Genomic DNA, 17,241 nt, shown 5'->3' with positions numbered 1-17,241 from the left:
AAATGAGGGGTTGGACTGTAATAATGCAAAGTTCTTTTATTTCTTGGAAATTTGTGCTTGAAGGGTTATGAACTTTTAAAGTATTTTAATACACAATGCTAAATACTTCTCTAGTTAGGTTATGGGTTTTGCTTAAATAAGAAAGTGGTTTATTTTGCTCTCACATGACTGTCTTGAGGTAGCTAATCCAAGGCTGCAGAAAGAATATGCAGCTTTATTGCATGAGGTCAAGAGCCCTGGGCTACTCTGAACTTGTTGTTCTGCCACACCTAGGGTGTTTCCCTCATCTACTTGTTCAAAGGTGGCTCACTGCCAAGACCATATTCTAAGCAGCAGAATGGGGAAAGGAGAAAAGGGCCATTCTCGGGGGTCGCCGGGGTGGCTCAGTCGGTTGAGCGTCCGACTTCGGCTCGGGTCATGATCTCACTGTTTGTGAGTTCGAGCCCCGTATGGGGCTCTGTGCTGTCAGCTCAGAGCCTGGAGCCTGCTTCGGATTCTGTGTCTCCCTCTCTCTGTCCCTCCCTCACTCACGCTCTGTCTCTCAAAAAATGAATAAACGTTAAAAAAAAAGTAATGAAAAGGTCCATTCTTTTTATTTTATTTTATTTTTTTATTTGTTTGCTATTTATTTGTTTGTTTGTTTGAGACAGAGAATGAGAGAGAGAGAGAGAGAGAGAGAGAGAGAAGGGGCAAAGGGAAAGAGAGAGAATCTTAAGCAGGCTCCACACTCCACGCAGAGCCCGACACAGGGCTTCATCTCCCATCTATGACCTCAGATCATGACCTAAGCCAAAATCAAGACACTTAGCTAAAACACTTAGCAGACTGAACCACCCAGGCGCTCCAAGGACCATCCTTTCTAAAGGCATGACCCAGAGATTGGAGATAACACTTCCGTTTATATCTTTTGGGTCAGAACTTAAGCACGTCATGTAGCTGAAAAGATGTTCAGAAATGTTGGTCTTCATTTTGTGTAGACACAAACTGCGTGAAAAATTCTCTGTGCTCTGCCTGTTCATCCCTCTCCCTCACTCCAACCCCTGGCAACCTTTGGTCATTTTATTATCTTCATGCTTTTGCCTTTTCCAGAATGTCATATAGCTGGAAGCATATAGTATGTAGCCTTTTCAGATTGGCTTCTTTCACTAGGTAATAGGTGTTTAAAGCTCCTCCATGTCTTTTAAAAAAATTTTTTTAATGTTTATTCATTTTTGAGAGAGAGAGAGAGAGAGAGAGAGTGAGTGGGGAAGGGGCAGAAAGAGGAGGCAGGCTCCAGGTTCCTATCTGTCAGCACAGAGCACGATGCGGGACTCGAACCCACGAACCATGAGATCATGACCCGAACTGAACTCAAGAGTTGGATACTTAACCAACTGAGCCACCCAAGAGCCCCCCCCCATGTCTTTTCATGGCTTGATAACTCATTTCTTTTTAGCACTGAATAATATTCCATTGTCTGTCTGGATGTACTATAATTTATGGATCTATTCACTTCCTGAAAGACATCTTGAGTTGCTTCCAAGTGTTGGCAATCGTGAATGAAACTGCTAAACACATCCACGCTCAGATTTTTGTGTAGACGTAGCTTTTGACTTCTTTGGGTAAATACCAACAAGCACGATTGCTAGGTGGTATCGTAAGAATATATTTAGCTTATGGGGCGCCTGGGTGGCGCAGTCGGTTAAGCGTCCGACTTCAGCCAGGTCACGATCTCGCGGTCTGTGAGTTCGAGCCCCGTGTCAGGCTCTGGGCTGATGGCTCAGAGCCTGGAGCCTGTTTCCGATTCTGTGTCTCCCTCTCTCTCTGCCCCTCCCCCGTTCATGCTCTGTCTCTCTCTGTCCCAAAAATAAATAAACGTTGAAAAAAAAAATTAAAAAAAAAAAAAAAGAATATATTTAGCTTTGAAGAATTCACCACACTGTCTTCCAAAGTGGCTGTACTGTTTCGCATTCCCACCAGCGATGAATGATCGTTCCTGTCGCTTCACATCCCCTTTATCATTTGTTGTTGTTGGTGTTCCAGATTTTGGCCACTCTACTCGGAGTGTAGTGAGTAACTGTGTTTCTGACTGCTCCTTGAGTAGGCTCGAGCGTAGGGAACAGTGCGTTTTGCTTGTTTTCGTATCTGTAGCCTTGAGTGCAAAATGGATGCTCAGGAAATGTCTGGGAAGTGAAGATCTGGATGGATGCCTATGACCGTGTCCGCATCCATACAGCCATCAGACAGATTAGAAAAATAGAGACTCGGAGATTCCGTTTTGATGAGAAGACTCTAAAGTCACTTAGGAAACGTGGTCTAACCCAGGTTCAAAAGCAGCTATCGAAAACAGTGAGAGGGGCGCCTGAGTGGGTCCGTCAGGTAAGCGCCTGACTCTTGATTTCGGCTCAAGTCATGATCTCGTGATTTGTGAGTTTGAGCCCTGTGTCCGGCTCGGCACTGACAGCGTGGAGCCTGCTTGAGATTCTCTCTCTCTGCCCCTCCTCCACTCACGCTCTCTCTGTCTCAAAATGAAAAGCAAAGCAAAACAAAACAAAAAAAAACAGTGAGAAAGTGGGTAGGTAGGTAGATCTATCACTTAGGATTATGAAGTGGATTTAGTTAGAGCTTTTAAGCAGATGATTATAAAGAACCAGTTGTCTTAAAATAGGAAATTCATTTTTAGGAAGGGTAATAAGTCCACTGGAAAGCAATCTCTGCCTGCATACAAGTACAAAAATAACTCTTTTTTTGTCATATGCAGTTGAAAAATTTTTTTAACGTTTTTTCATTTTTGAGAGAGAGAGAGAGAGAGGGAGAGAGACATGGAGCATGAGTGGGAGAGGGGCAGAGAGAGAGGGAAAAAACAGAATCGGAAGCGGGCTCGAGGCTCTGAGCTGTCAGCACAGAGTCTGACCCGGGGCTCAAACTCACAGACCAAGAGATCATGACCTGAGCCAAAGTCGGACACTTAACCGACTGAGCCACCCAGGCGCCCCTGTCATAAGCACTTTTAAAAAGTAAGCTTACAAGGTTCCAAAACCGGTTTAATCTTCAAGTGACCATGGGAAGTATTATTCTGAAGCTGAAGAGCTAATGAAAGTGTATGGAGAAGAGAGAATGTTCCGGTGTTTTAAAAATGAAAGGCAGGAAAAATAAAAGAAGATAAAAACAGAGAGGGAGGCAAACCATAAGAGACTCTTAACTATAGAGAACAAACTGAGGGTTGACGGAGGGGAGGGGGGTGGGGGATGGGCGAGATGGGGGATGGGCATTAAGGAGGACACTTGTTGGGATGAGCACTGGGTGTCCTAGGTAAGTGACGAATCAGTACAGTCTCCTGAAACCCAATAGTACATCATATGTTAACTACCTTGAATTTAAGTAAAAATCTGGAAAAAAAAAAATGGAGCACCTGTGTCCCTTTATAGCAAACTCCTCAGCAGAGTTTGCTATATCTATATCTATATAGATATATATAGATCTATATATCTATATATATCTATATCTATATATATATATATCTATATATATATCTATACTCATGGTTTCCATTTGCCCATCTATCCTTTTGTGAACCCACTTTAATCTGAGAGTTGCTCCAGATACTCCACTTTTTCCCTTATCAGGGTCCCCAGTTATTTCCCATTTTCCCAATCGATTAGACCATTCTCAGGCCTCATCTTATTTGTCCTGTCAGCAGCTTTTGACATTGTCTATCACTCTATCCTTGAACCATTTTCTTTACATGGTTTCTGGGGCACCAAAAACTCTAGAGGTTTTCCGCTTACCTCCCTGGCCTCGCCTTAGTCTCCCTTGTTGGTATATCCTCATTGTTTGACCTCTGTATATTAGAGTGTCCCAGATCTCAGGCCTTGGTTCTCTTTTCTTTATTTCATCCACTTTATAGTATACCCTAGAGGACTTCAATTGTTCACGTGGCTTTAATACTATCTATATACTGGTGACTGTCAAATATATATCTGTAGCTCTGGTCCTTCCCTGAATTTCCAGAGTCAGATGTCCAACCGCCTATTCATCTTCTCCCCTTGGGTGTTGAGTTAGGCAGCTTAAACTGAACCATCCAAAGCTGAACTCTTGTCCGTCATCCCCAGGCCCCATCAACAATGATCCCGTTGCCCATGACAAAAATAGAGGCATCGTCCGCTGATACTCTACACTCAGTCCATCGGTAGATCCCATCAGGGTCTCCACTGCCTTCAGCTTGATCCATGTCACCATCAGCTCTAACCTGCATTATTGCTCCTACCTCTTCCTTCCGTACAGAGCAGCCTGTGAAAATGTAAGTTACATCATGTGACCATACTCACGACCGTGCAACTGCCTCCCCCTCTACTGAAATAAATGGGAAATTCGGTACCATGGTCTGCCTATCTTTATGAGATCATTTAACCTTTTCTCTTTTCTGTCCTACTGGGCTTGCTATTTCTAGAACTGCGAAGCTGATTCCCACCTCAGGGCTTTCGATTGTGCTATTCCTTCTGCCTGGAAGATTCTTCTCCTGTGTCTTTACCTGATTCATTTCCTCACTTCATGGAAGTCCTTCATGCCACTTTTTCAGGGAGGCATTCCTCATTACTCTCTTTCAAATTATCCTGCTTTATTTTTCTTGATAGAAATTGTAACGATCTGCTATGTTTATCGTCTGTCTCCCACACCAGAAAGTTAGTTCCAAAAGGGCAGGTGTTTTTGTCTCATTCCCTGTTGTATCCCTCGTGCCTGGGAGATTGCCTGGCATGTGGTAGGCTTCCAAAACGAATTGGTAAATAATGAACACACAATAGAAATATTTATATGTTTTCGTTAACATTCTTCTCTATAATTAATGGTACTATACACGGTATGATATTGTATTTTCATGTATTTACAATCGAAGCCTCATGAACACGAAGGAACATACTGGTAGAATAATCTTGAAGTCGCATAAAACCTGCTATTATTGTACAATTGTACATTTTGTATTCTGTTTCTACTTAATTCGAGGGGGTGGGGCACACTCTATTATTTACTTTTGAAATTGTTACGCGAAGTGAATGTTTTGAGTACACAGTGTTTGCTTGCTGACACGTATTTGGGAGCATCTGGGAATGAGAAGGGTGTTGAACAAAAGAGATTGTTTTCCTAGTTCCTGAGAAGTGGTGCCTTTCAAGATAACTGCTTTGCTCTACAGTATGACTTCACTTGAATAGCATGTAAGGTATATTTCATAATAGCAATTTGACCAGTTCTAAAAAGTGGATGAAGTGGGGGAGTTTTTTAAAGGGTTGCAAAAGCCTGTTGGTGGTTTGGTGGGTGGGATTATGAACTAATAAAGCTCTGATCAGCTCAGATGAGGGACTAATTCTGAAATGTGTAAACTGCTTCATGAATTAACACTGTGAACCTGGCAGGTGCCGTTGTAGCTCAAAACCGAATTCACTGGTTTTGAGGGTGCTTTAGGAAACTTGTTAGCTGGATGAACTCAGGATGTCTTATAGGAAACCATCTAAAAAAAGAACGGGGTTGGGGGGGGATCCCTGGGTGGCTCCGTTGATTAAGTGTCTGACTTTGGCTCAGGTCATGATCTCACGGTCCGTGGGTTCGAGCCCCGCGTCGGGCTCTGTGCTGACAGCTCAGAGCCCGGAGCCTGCTTCCGATTCTGCGTCTCCCTCTGTCTCTGCCCCTCCCCCAACTCACGCTCGGTCTCTTTCTCTCTCTCTCTCTCTCAAAAATAAATAAACATTGAAAAAAATGTAACAGAAAAATGAGGGAGTAAGATGACTGACCTATGTTTTACAAGATTCATTGAACATATTGCATAAATATCAATATGCAGTGTCATGTTATACAGAAACAGTTGTTAAAGTGATATTTGTTGAAGAGAGATCCTACCTCTCCTTCCTTGGTCTACAGTGATTGTTGTCATTCAGCATGTGTCTAACGTTTCTGTGTGTTTCTGCGGGAAATGAATCACACTTGACGAGTGGCAAGAACGATGAATCTGTCTGAAGAGCAGATTATTTGCCAGTTATTATCTAAATCAGATTTGACTCACCACTCATTCCTATGTGACTGTACTGTTACCGAGCCGTGTATTTGTATTGATCTCAGCGTGTTGTCAGGCCTCGGGGTCTGGCCGGTTCCAGAGGTGCTGATTATGATGCTGAGTCATGGCCATATGCCAGAAGCTATGAATAGACCTTTGTCCATGTTGGATAGTCTCCTTGAAAGAAGATTCGTTATTCAGGAAGCTAGTGCTTTTGAGTCACATCCTGAAACCATGGATGGATACGCAGCGGATTAACTGATATGAGAGGAAATTGGTCCCTCCACGTTTCTCTAGACACTTGAAATAATGTGAATGGAAGGTTTCAAGTTTTATAACGCTGATTTTTTTCAGTCTGACGGCAACATAAATAACATGGCCATACTTTTTTGTACGTGTTTTTTTTTTTTTTTAAGAAGTCATCTGAGGGGCATTGTCAAACTCCATGCATTATTTTCTAATCAATAGGTATTTGTCTCTGTAACGTGGTTGCTGCCTTGACAAACGAAACGACGACCTGCAGTCCATTTCATATGCTTTGGAATAATCTTTCTGTATTTCTTTGTCAAGGTAGGAAAGGAACTTTTCTACAAAGCCATATTATGCGAGTGACTGCCTTCTCAGCCTTGCCACATTTTTCTGTCCCTTACTTCTTTTCCCTTGCCTTTCAACACAGATTCGTACCAGCCGGTGGGACCTCTCTAAGCCCCAGTTTTACTGATTGTAAATATTTAATACCAACCTTATACACCTGCAGGGGTGTTGAAATAATTCCGTACATTCTTTGTAAGCTGTGAAAAGAGAGGCGAATGCCTGAAATTAATTATTATGAAGACACGTATCAGTAAACGCAACTGACGTATGAACAGGGGTGGGGGAAGTTGGTGGTTAATAATAAGTGTCTACTTACCAACAGGTGGACGGGTCAATTTTGCTGAATTAGTAGGGGCAAATGTGTAGGGTTGCAACAAGTTATTTTCAAATTTTTGACTAGTAGCCAGGTGCTCAGAAGCATACAGAGCATGCTCAGAGCATACATTCACATACATTGTCTCATTTAATCTTCAGCCCAAGTCTTCCAGGCTGCATCCTCACCTCCACTTTATAGACGGAAATTGAATTAGAATTTCCCTCCAAGAGCATTAGTGGTCGAGGCAGGGCCGAAATGCAGTTTGATACACCATTGTGCCTTTTAATATAACAGGTTCCTCAGCTACGTATCTATTTGTTTATCCAAAGATCAATTAGTCCTGTCAGCTTTTACATACAATGCTGTGATTCTGAATTTGTTTTAGTTGCTTTTTGCCCCGCCCATAACCTCCCCCATCTTGTGACTTGTAGAATCTGTATTCTGGCCTGCTGGCAATTTCAGGAGCACCTATCTATTTTTTTTTTTTTCCAGTGTGCTTGATTATAAGACAGGAAGGGAAGTATTAGAGATTCTAATTAATGTCTCCAAAGTGGAGAAGAGAAAAAAAAGAAGACCTGTGATAATTGCCTATGATAACTCATTTCTTGAGAAACCAGATAATTGGTAAGTACCTGGAGTTTCTCCAGTTATTCCAAGATTATCCCAGCCAGCTCCTAGAACAAGGGGATTATGAAGCACGGCTTTGAAGAGATGGGAAGTGAGGCCGAAAACAGGAAATAGTTTAGGCGTGCCATTCCAAAGGAGATTCGCAGTGGGAAATAGTTTAGGCAGTAACGTTGTGTGAAACTGAGTGGGTAGAAACAGGAAGCTGCCATCCACGCTGATCTTAGGAACGGAAAATGCCTAGCATACCGGTTATCATCAGGGGCTTTTGGTACTAGACTGGATTCAGATCCAAGCTTCACCATTTTCGGTCTCTGTGGCTCGCAGGGAATTGTTTAATTTCTCTGTGTCCCAGCGTCTAGTCTTTAAAATGGGAAAGAAAAGAGTACATCCATCCAATGCTGACTATGAGTATTCTATGATATCATGTATGTAGAATGCTTAGCACAAGGCGGTGCCCGGGATGCTGTGAATGCTGAATAAATAGAAGGATTGTTGCTCTCATAAATACTGCGACATGTCACTTGCGCCTTGTATCTTCGACAAGGTTTACCTGGAATAGTATGCGGCAGAGCAAAGGTGCTCAGTGAAAGGTGGTTGGAGTATTACTCTGCCAAAAATGTTGTAATGGTAAAACTGTGTGGGGGGTTGATGGTTTGACCAAGGTTCAGGGGAGGCTTCTGGTAAGATGGGTAGGTGTAGGACAGCCTCCTTATAAAAAAGAAAATTTATTTTCGAGTCAGTGAGAAGGGCTCATGAGAGCTGGTTTTCAGGCCTAGCTCTGCCACCGACAAGGTGTGTGAGTTTGGACAATTCACCTTTCTCCCGTGGTATTTCCTCCTTTTTATTTTTTTATTATTATTATTTTTTAATAGCTTTCTTTTTTTTTTAATTTTTTTTTTCAACGTTTATTTATTTTGGGGACAGAGAGAGACAGAGCATAAACGGGGGAGGGGCAGAGAGAGAAGGAGACGCAGAATCGGAAACAGGCTCCAGGCTCCGAGCCATCAGCCCGGAGCCGGACGCGGGGCTCGAACTCCCGGACCGCGAGATCGTGACCTGGCTGAAGTCGGACGCCTAACCGACTGCGCCACCCAGGCGCCCCTATTTCCTCCTTTTTAAAAAACGAGTTGAGACGAGATGCGTGGCTGCTAACTGTGGGCTGGGAGTGGAGAGTATATCAGAAACGATTTTTAAACTTTGTGTGTCTGCATCTTCATCCCCCATCTTCCCTTTGTCCTCAGGTCCCTTCCTCGCTTGTGAAAAATTCTGTCTTTCCTGGTAACCACATAGTATATAAAGTACCTCACTACACAAGCGGCAATCTTGTAACCCGGAAGCCAAGCAAAGAGTTGTCTTCATGTTCATTTGTGTGAGAAAGTCTGAGTGGGACCGTAACTGTAAATGCATTGGGCTGATCTAGGAAGTGCTATTTAATAGCCTGAGTCAAATTTCAGCAGCCTATAAAAAGGGTAGGGGCAAAGAGAGAAGGGACAGAGGATCTGAAGCCAGCTCTGCACTGACAGCAGAGAGCCTGATGCGAGGCTTGAGCTCACGAACCATGAGATCATGACCTGAGCCCAAATCAAGAGTCGGACACTTCACTGACTGAGCCACCCAGGCTCCCCCAAACGAGGGATTTTTAACCCTTGCCGTTTGTACTTCACATGACCCCGGGCTATGAAATACGTAAGGACAGACTGATTCGGGGGAGAGAACTTTAAGACGTCTCTGGGAGCAGTTTAAGGGGGGGTCTGATCGTCGTAGTCCTTATTGGTAATAGGAAAGGATTTCCCTTCGTCAGACCGATTGCTGCCTTGGATGCAAAAGTAACCAGTGTGTTCACCTCAATCCATGAGAGCAGCTCTGTGGAAGGTCTGTTGACCAGACCTACCTACTACGTATAGGTGCTTCAGAGGACAGCGGAGGGTTTGCACGTGGGGAAGGGGGAGTTGAAGAGAGAGGTTTATCGGACCCCAGGAAGAGAAATACTGTTCTGTTATGCTTTTATGAGACCTAGCAAAAATAGCATGGTATTGTGATTCAGCCCCGCTAGCTAATTGAAGGAAGACTTAAATACCGGAGTCCCCGAGGAAAAGCGTTCATGATCGTCAAACTTGTGGGATCCAGCATAAGAGGGTGGAAACACACTGGATTAGGAATCATAGTTCTGTCCTACCTCAGCCCTGCTACTAACTTGCTCTGTAATCTTGAGCAAGTCTGAGTTTTACTTCCCAATATGTAAACGTGACTGGGCTAATGTCTCCAATATACATGCTGGCTTTAATAGTTTGGTCCCAAGATTCTATGATGTAATAATGGAAACTTACCAACATTAGAACATTACAGATCGGCCAGGTAGGTTGAAGAGGGTGGTACAGGAGAGAGGGTCTCTCCTACTTGGTGAATTTATACCGGAGGAAAAAAAAGATAATCCCTGAATGTTGGAATAGTGATCTTTACTCCTTAACTTCCTGTGAAATTGTTGGTTCCAGGAATATAGACGCAAGGAGAGGTACAGAGCTGGGAGTAGCGATTTTTCTTTGAAAGGAGAGTGGTTTTTGATCAAGTAGGTATGTGGAGACACGAATCCGTTAAATTCTGATCAATCGATATCCTTCAAGAAAGTAAAGATTGTTAGGTTGTATTCTATGACAGTGAAGTGTTGTTTTAAGAAGGGTGAAAAGTGAGATTTGCCTTTTAGAGAGGTCATTCTTGCTGTGCGTGGTATGGAGAATGGTTTGGAGGCAGGAAAGACTGGATGATGAGATCCTGACGATAAGATCCTCATCGTGGAAGGGGCAGTGATAATGGAGAGGCTATATGGGAGAGGGAGGAGTTGAGAAAAATGCCCAGGTTTCTGGTCGGGGCAACTGTGAAGATGTTTCCAGGAAAGAGTAGAGGACAGTGATTTAATATTTATGAAGAAATGGAGCAAAGAGGTATCCGAGGCTTTGGTGTAGTCTCTATGCTTTCTTAGCTGTCAGATAACTTTCAAACACTTTTTAAATCTCAAAAAAGAGTATATGTATCAGTGTATTTTCTTTGTTGCTAGGAGAGAGGATTGCTATAGAGATCGATGATCTCATAATTCCCACTGTGAGCCAGTGACACTCTGGTGGGTCTGGCTCAGTCAGTCTTCAGGCTGAAGGCTATTTGAAGTCATCTTATCCTGGCTCTAGCATGCCACGTACGGGAAGGTCTCCTTAGGTGGGGTGGGTATGAAGGGATATGGGGGGTTTGGGGTACATTTGTTTTGCCTTTTTCATACTCTTGTAGAAAAACGAGACTAGAATCCCTCCTTTCCAGTTTTTCGGTTCCAAACTTGATTTTTTTTTGGTTTCCATGTTCAAAGGGGCAGTTTTTCCCAATCCTGGGAGAAAGCGCACAGGAGTTTCCGAATGCATTTTTAATTACATTGAGTCATTTGGTTGTTTGAAGTAAGACAAAGTTAAAATGTTGTATTTTTCCTTCTCAGAGTGGCTATTTCAAGGTATTGAATCTTGGAGAAATGGCTTTCGTTCATTTGGACATCCTATGCTTCTATAGCCTACTCATTTGCACAGCATTTAGTTCTGTGTCTTCAAATGCTGAGATAAAAGGTAAAGCAACAACGGAGTAGTTTTAAAATTTGGGGTATTAACTGTCTTTTCTTTTCTTTTTTTTTTTCTTTTTAAAAAAAAATTTTTTTTAATGTTTATTTATTTTTAAGACACAGAGAGACAGAGCACGAACGGGGGAGGGGCAGAGAGAGAGGGAGACACAGAATCGGAAGCAGGCTCCAGGCCGTCAGCCCAGAGCCAGACGCGGGGCTCGAACTCACGGACCGCGAGATCGTGACCTGAGCGGACGTCGGACGCTTAACCGACTGAGCCACCCAGGCGCCCCTTAACTGTCTTTTCATCCTACCCTGTTAAAATGCGTAATAAGTAGATGGGTTGTTACTGGAAATATTTCAGGAAGTCCATACACAAAAGATGTTCCCACTAGCCAGCCTCACATATGAGGTAACTAATGATAACGAACACTTTGCAGAGTGAAAGCCAAGCTAAAAGACACTTTCCATACCTTTTTGTATAGTCTTCTAAGAAATAAGATGCCTCATTGCCTGTTACTCAGCTAACTGGAAAACTTTCTTTATTTGCTATCCTTAACTTTTAAGGCAATTAGATAAATACAAAAAATATACAGAGACTCAAGTAAAAGTTAAAAATGACCACAGAACTGCTAAATCATGTCTACTGAATTTTTCTTATTGCAGAAGGTAATCAGAGCAATGTATTTCACAAAGATTTCTACCCGTAAGAGTTGAAGCAGTGGGATTGTCATTTCAACCTCAGTAGAAGACCTTCTTTTTTGGTACACGGGCGTCCCAATATCAAAGTATAATTTGTGCCACAGTTTTTTTTTGTGGGTTCTTCACCTCAATAAGTATTAAGAAATCCAGCATTAAAATAAATGGGCCGAAATGAATTTATTAGCAGAAAGGCAACATGAGGGTGGCACTATAGTGCTATTAGATTTGCTAGTAATAGAAAAGTTTATAGAATTGTTTGTTTGCTTCTTATCTTTTAAATTAAAAAATTTTTTTTTTACATTTATTCACCTTTGAGAGACAGAGAGAGACAGAGCGTGAGTGGGGGAGGAGCAGAGAGAGAGGGAGACACCTAATCCGAAAAAGTCTCCAGGCTCCGAGCTGTCAGCACAGAGCCCGATGTGGGACCCGAACTCACTGACCGTGAGATCATGACCTGAGCCTAAGTCTGACGCTCAACGGACTGAGCCACCCAGGCGCCCCTTAAAATTTTTTTTAATGTTTATTTATTTTTGAGAGAGAGACAGAGAGAGAGAGAGAGAGAGAGAGCATGAGCGGGGGAGGGGGCGACAGAGAGAGGGAAACACAGAATCCAGGCGCCCCTGTTTGTTTGCTTTTTTTTTTTTTTTTAATTTTTTTTTAACATTTATTTATTTTTGAGACAGAGAGAGACAGAGCATGAACGGGAGAGGGGCAGAGAGGGAGACACAGAATCGGAAGCAGGCTCCAGGCTCTGAGCCATCAGCCCAGAGCCTGACATGGGGCTCGAACTCACGGACCGCGAGATCGTGACCTGGCTGAAGTCGGACGCTTAACCGACTGAGCCACCCACGCGCCCCTGTTTGTTTGCTTTTTAAGTCACCAGATGGGGGCGCCTGGGTGGCTCAGTCAGTTAAGCGTCAGACTTCGGCTCAGGTCATGATCTGACGGTTCGTGAGTTCGAGCCCCGTGTCTGGCTCTGTGCTGACAGCTTGCAACTTGGAACCTGGAGCCTGCTTCGGATTCTGTGTCTCCCTCTCTCTCTGCCCCTTCCCCACCGGCGCTCTGTCTCTCTCTGTCTCTCAAAAATGAATAAACATTAAAAAGCTTTTTTTTTTTAAATCACTAGATGGAGGAGCTATTGCCTTGCACTGTTCCTTACCTCCCCCACCCCCAAATAAAACAGGCTTTTTCCTAATGCCACTCTGCTCAGCTGCCTGACAGTTTTTCTTAAGTCCGTCCAGAGAATGGTCCTGGTTGGCCATACTCTAGGAATAGCTCTGAACTTTAGTTAGCTAGAGGGTTCAGTTAACCAGAATTGAACAACAAGATCTGCTTGTTAATAATTCTTCAGGCATTTAGCCATAGTAGTCATATTTTACGTTTTCTATCCCTTTTGCCAGGATGTTATATGTATATAATAAACACTGAATTAATACTGATTGGCTCTTGCTATTAGGTTTACATAATCAAGTGCTCCCATCCTAGGGCAAATTCTGGTCTACATAACCACAGAGATAACTCCATGTTGAATTTCTTGTATCTATGAAAACTTAGTACCGCGCTAGGCAAAGTCATGTTTGCATATAGCAGTAATCTAGACTTTTTAACAGCTTTATTGATATGATTTACATAACATAAAACCCAGCCTTTTAAAGAATACTGTTCAGGGGCGCCTGGGTGACTCAGTCGGTTGAGCATCCGACTTCCGCTCGGGTCGTGAACTCGCTGCTTCATGAGTTCGAGCCCCGCGTCGGGCTCTGCGCTGACCGCTCAGAGCCTGGAGCCTGCTTCTGATTCTGTGTCTCCCTCTCTCTCTGTCTCTCCCCCGCTCATGCTCTGTCTCTCTCTGTCTCAAACATAAAGATAAACATTAAAAAAAATTTTAAAGCGTACCGTTCAGTGGTCTGTAGCATATCCACAGAGTTGTGTAACAGCCCCAACTCCTCAGTTCCAGAATATTTGTTTCTCCAAAAAAAAAAAAAAAAAAAAAAAAAATCAAATCTTTAATCAGCAGTCATCTGTTATTCTTCCCTTCCTCCAGCCCCCGGCAACCACGAATTGACTTTTGTCTCAATGGATTTGCCTCTTCTGGGTATTTCATGTAAATTGGTCTCATGTGATCTTTTGTGACTGGCGTCTTTCATTTAGCTTAATGTTTTTGAGGTTCTTGCATGCTGTAGCTTGTATCACGACCTCACTCTTCCTTACGGCTGATGATATTCCATTGTATCGATGTACTACAGTTTAGTTCTCCATTCACCAGCCGATGGACATAGGGAAGTAATCTAGACTTAGCAATTTTTGTCGTAAGAGACAGGACAAAAAAGTAAAAATGTTTTATGGATTTTCTTTCAGTTAATCCTCCTCAGGATTTTGAGATAGTAGACCCAGGATACTTAGGTTATCTCTGTTTGCAATGGCAACCTCCACTGTTTCTGGATAAGTTTGAGGAATGCACAGTAGAATATGAATTAAAATACCGAAACATTGATAGTGAAGACTGGAAGGTAAGTAAAGCACACACTTGCGATATCTTGCAATAGCAGTGCGATTATTAGGAGCTTTCTTGTGATTTTTAATGTCCCTGTCCATTCTAATTCCTGTCTCTCCGTAACTACTATTAAGAAATAAGAAGGTGCCATGCCCGCTGCTATCTCCTGCGTCCTGCCACATCTATTTGCATCCTCCCCAGTATTAAGACTACCATTAGAAGTCCAGGGGAAACAAAATACGTGATCCCACCCATGGAATATGGACTTGAATAATACACATTTTATTGTATTTTCCAGTTACTTATATGCTTCTATATGGGTCTTATGTATGCTACTGGACTGTGAGCTTTCTCTTTGTAAAAATTAAGCCTCATTTATCTTTGTACTGGCCCCATAGAACACGGCACAGTCCTTTGCATATATTATAGTAAGTGTTCAGTGAACATTTATTGGCTTATTAACTACATAGTCAAGCATGCTCAAAGATTTTTGTTTTGCGAAGCATACTGTTACCTTCCCAATTCAGCTAGGCAGTTTCAAGAGACCATTCAAATCAAACATTTATGGAGGATCCTTTTGTACCACGCACTTGGCTACGTATCGGGAGCACAAGGATAAATGACATGATTGTAGTCCAGTTGCCTCTCAGATTTCACTGTATATGATTCCTGAAGTGTTCATGTGATATTTGAAATGTGATAAGTCATCTGTCATGTAATATGCATATGGTATCTGAAAATTCTCTTGATTTCAACTTCATTATAGGTCAGGTTCCTGCTGTAGAGTCTCTTTTTCAGAATTTTTGGGGGTTATTTTGAATAATATATTAAGATTCAAATGATCTCACCGCATGATATAATATGCACAGATGAGCTCTGCCAGGATTGTATCTAGGGCTTTGTATCAGATAATCATGAGGAATTTCTTAGACACTCAGAACCGCCCCCCCCCCCCCCCCCCCCCGTGACTTCTTAGCCGTAATAATGTGGCTCACGATGCTGTCTCTGCTTATAAGCTTGACTTTGTCTCATCTTCTTATCAAACAGACCATCATTACCAAGAATCTACATTACAACGACGGGTTTGATCTTAACAAAGGCGTTGAAGCAAAGATACACACGCTTCTGCCCCCGCACTGCACAAATGGATCAGAAGTTCAAAGTTTATGGTCAGAAGCTACTTACTGGAAATCACCACAAGGTTAAAACAAAGCTCTCCTTTCATATTGAATACTGCCAGAACAATCCATATGGGAAATAAGGCCCCTTAACTCTTATATATCAGACTGTATGTAGAAGTGAATGTGTGGCAACAAATAGAATTCTTTTTAGGAGTGGGTGACTGGCCTTTTTGAATCCTTTACATCAGCAAACCCATCTTGTTAGGTTAATATAGTTCCCAGTTTGGGAGTCATATTAGTAAATATGCATGTGAGTGTTTACTCAACTGCTCAGAGCATCATAGAATTATTCATTTAGTGCTTTTGCCTATGCTTACGCTAGTATCATTAAATGAGCCCTCAAAGGGTTTTGATTTTGCATGCCCCACTTAGGATGAAGTGATTTCTAACAACTTCCTTTTGGTATAGTTCTGATTATGTTGACTGCTAAATGAAAAGGAGGGGTCAAAAGAAATGAGTTAAAATTGCATAGTGACTTCCCAAATGAGTCATCACCGTGCCTTTCAAGCATTGACAGTTCATTCATTCCTTAGGAAGTCAGGAAACCAAGATTCAGGAAATGGATTGTGTGTATTACAACTGGCAATATTTACTCTGTTCCTGGAAACCTGGTCTGGGTGTCCATTTTCATACCAGTTATCAATTGTTTTACTGGTAAGTATTTTTATAATAAGAATCCCATATTAAGAAAATATCTATAAAAACGAATCTGCTCTATGAGTAGTATTTTCGGTAACATCGAACCCTGCGTTCTGACACTCCTTTTTAAGGTCGCACATCTCTTCCTGTCCTATTCGTTCTGCACGCTGTAGCCAGATTTATCTTCCTATCTTCCTATTTTCATATGCCACTCTTTTGCTCCAAAACTTCGAGTGGCTACTCATTAACTCCCGGATAAAAATCTAAGGTGGCGTTCAAATTTCTGCCTCTCTGTATCACTGCTTTCCCAACATGACCTTTTCCTGTCACCAGTGTGAATGTTCCACCCCATTTAGACCCCTCTCTACATTTTTTTTCTCACCCGTGTTACGATCTTTTATGCCTCTGTGTGCATTGCTATCTGGAATGTCCTCTGGCTTTCTCACCAACTCTTATCTGTCTTTCAAAGCCCATCTGGCATTCCATTTCATTAACCCTTTATTGATCATATCAACTTCTGTTCAGTTTTTCTCTGAACTATTACATATTATAGCTCTCAATTACTTGTCTGGATGGCATTTCAATTTTTGTCACGTATGGTGCGCTTTGTCTCCTCCCTTAAATTAAAAAATACTTTTTTAATGTTTTATTTATTTTTGAGAGAGAGAGAGAGAGCACGAGGAGGGGAAGGGTGAATGAGAGAGGGACACAGAATTGGAAGCAGGCTCCAGGCTCTGAGCTGTCAGCACAGAGCCTGATGCAGGGCTTGATCTCACAAACCATGAGACCGTGACCTGAGCTGAAGTCAGGTGCTTTACCGACAGAGCCATCCAGGCGCCCCTGCTCCCTTAAATTTTTAAGAGATTGGTGGGCAGGAACTGTTTCTTACATTTCTCTTAACTATCTCTGCTGTGCTATGGCCCATAGTAGATTATCACAAAATATTCATTAAATGAATGAAACAAATGATGAGAGTATTCGTACACTGATAAGTATGTATTGGAATTTATGCATTTATTAAATAACAGTAAAAAGCAAGAGAGGACAAAGTGTAACTCTTTGTGAGTTTCAGGCCCA

At 42.4% G+C, this 17,241-nt stretch overlaps 1 protein-coding gene across 4 annotated transcripts in view; it reads left to right on the top strand.

The window, feature by feature from the left end:
* Positions 1-17,241, top strand: part of IL13RA2 (interleukin 13 receptor subunit alpha 2) — a 39,714-nt gene that overhangs the window by 10,939 nt on the left and 11,534 nt on the right. For 2 of the 4 annotated variants that reach the window (XM_043569883.1, XM_043569885.1), the window contains exons 2-5: positions 11,035-11,158; positions 14,209-14,360; positions 15,392-15,545; positions 16,059-16,179. In XM_043569883.1, coding sequence (XP_043425818.1) covers positions 11,068-11,158; positions 14,209-14,360; positions 15,392-15,545; positions 16,059-16,179 — 518 coding nt within the window. In that variant the 5' untranslated portion in view covers positions 11,035-11,067. Of the gene's footprint in view, positions 1-7,357; positions 7,557-11,034; positions 11,159-14,208; positions 14,361-15,391; positions 15,546-16,058; positions 16,180-17,241 lie in introns of those variants that run through there. The other 2 variants (XM_043569884.1, XM_043569882.1) reach the window with 2 other exon arrangements.

Source organism: Prionailurus bengalensis, chromosome X, assembly GCF_016509475.1.
Source record: "Prionailurus bengalensis isolate Pbe53 chromosome X, Fcat_Pben_1.1_paternal_pri, whole genome shotgun sequence".
In the NCBI taxonomy this organism is placed as follows: domain Eukaryota; kingdom Metazoa; phylum Chordata; class Mammalia; order Carnivora; family Felidae; genus Prionailurus; species Prionailurus bengalensis.
The sequence above is the reverse complement of the archived record's forward strand: the minus strand, read 5'-3'. Positions and strand labels throughout refer to the sequence as shown.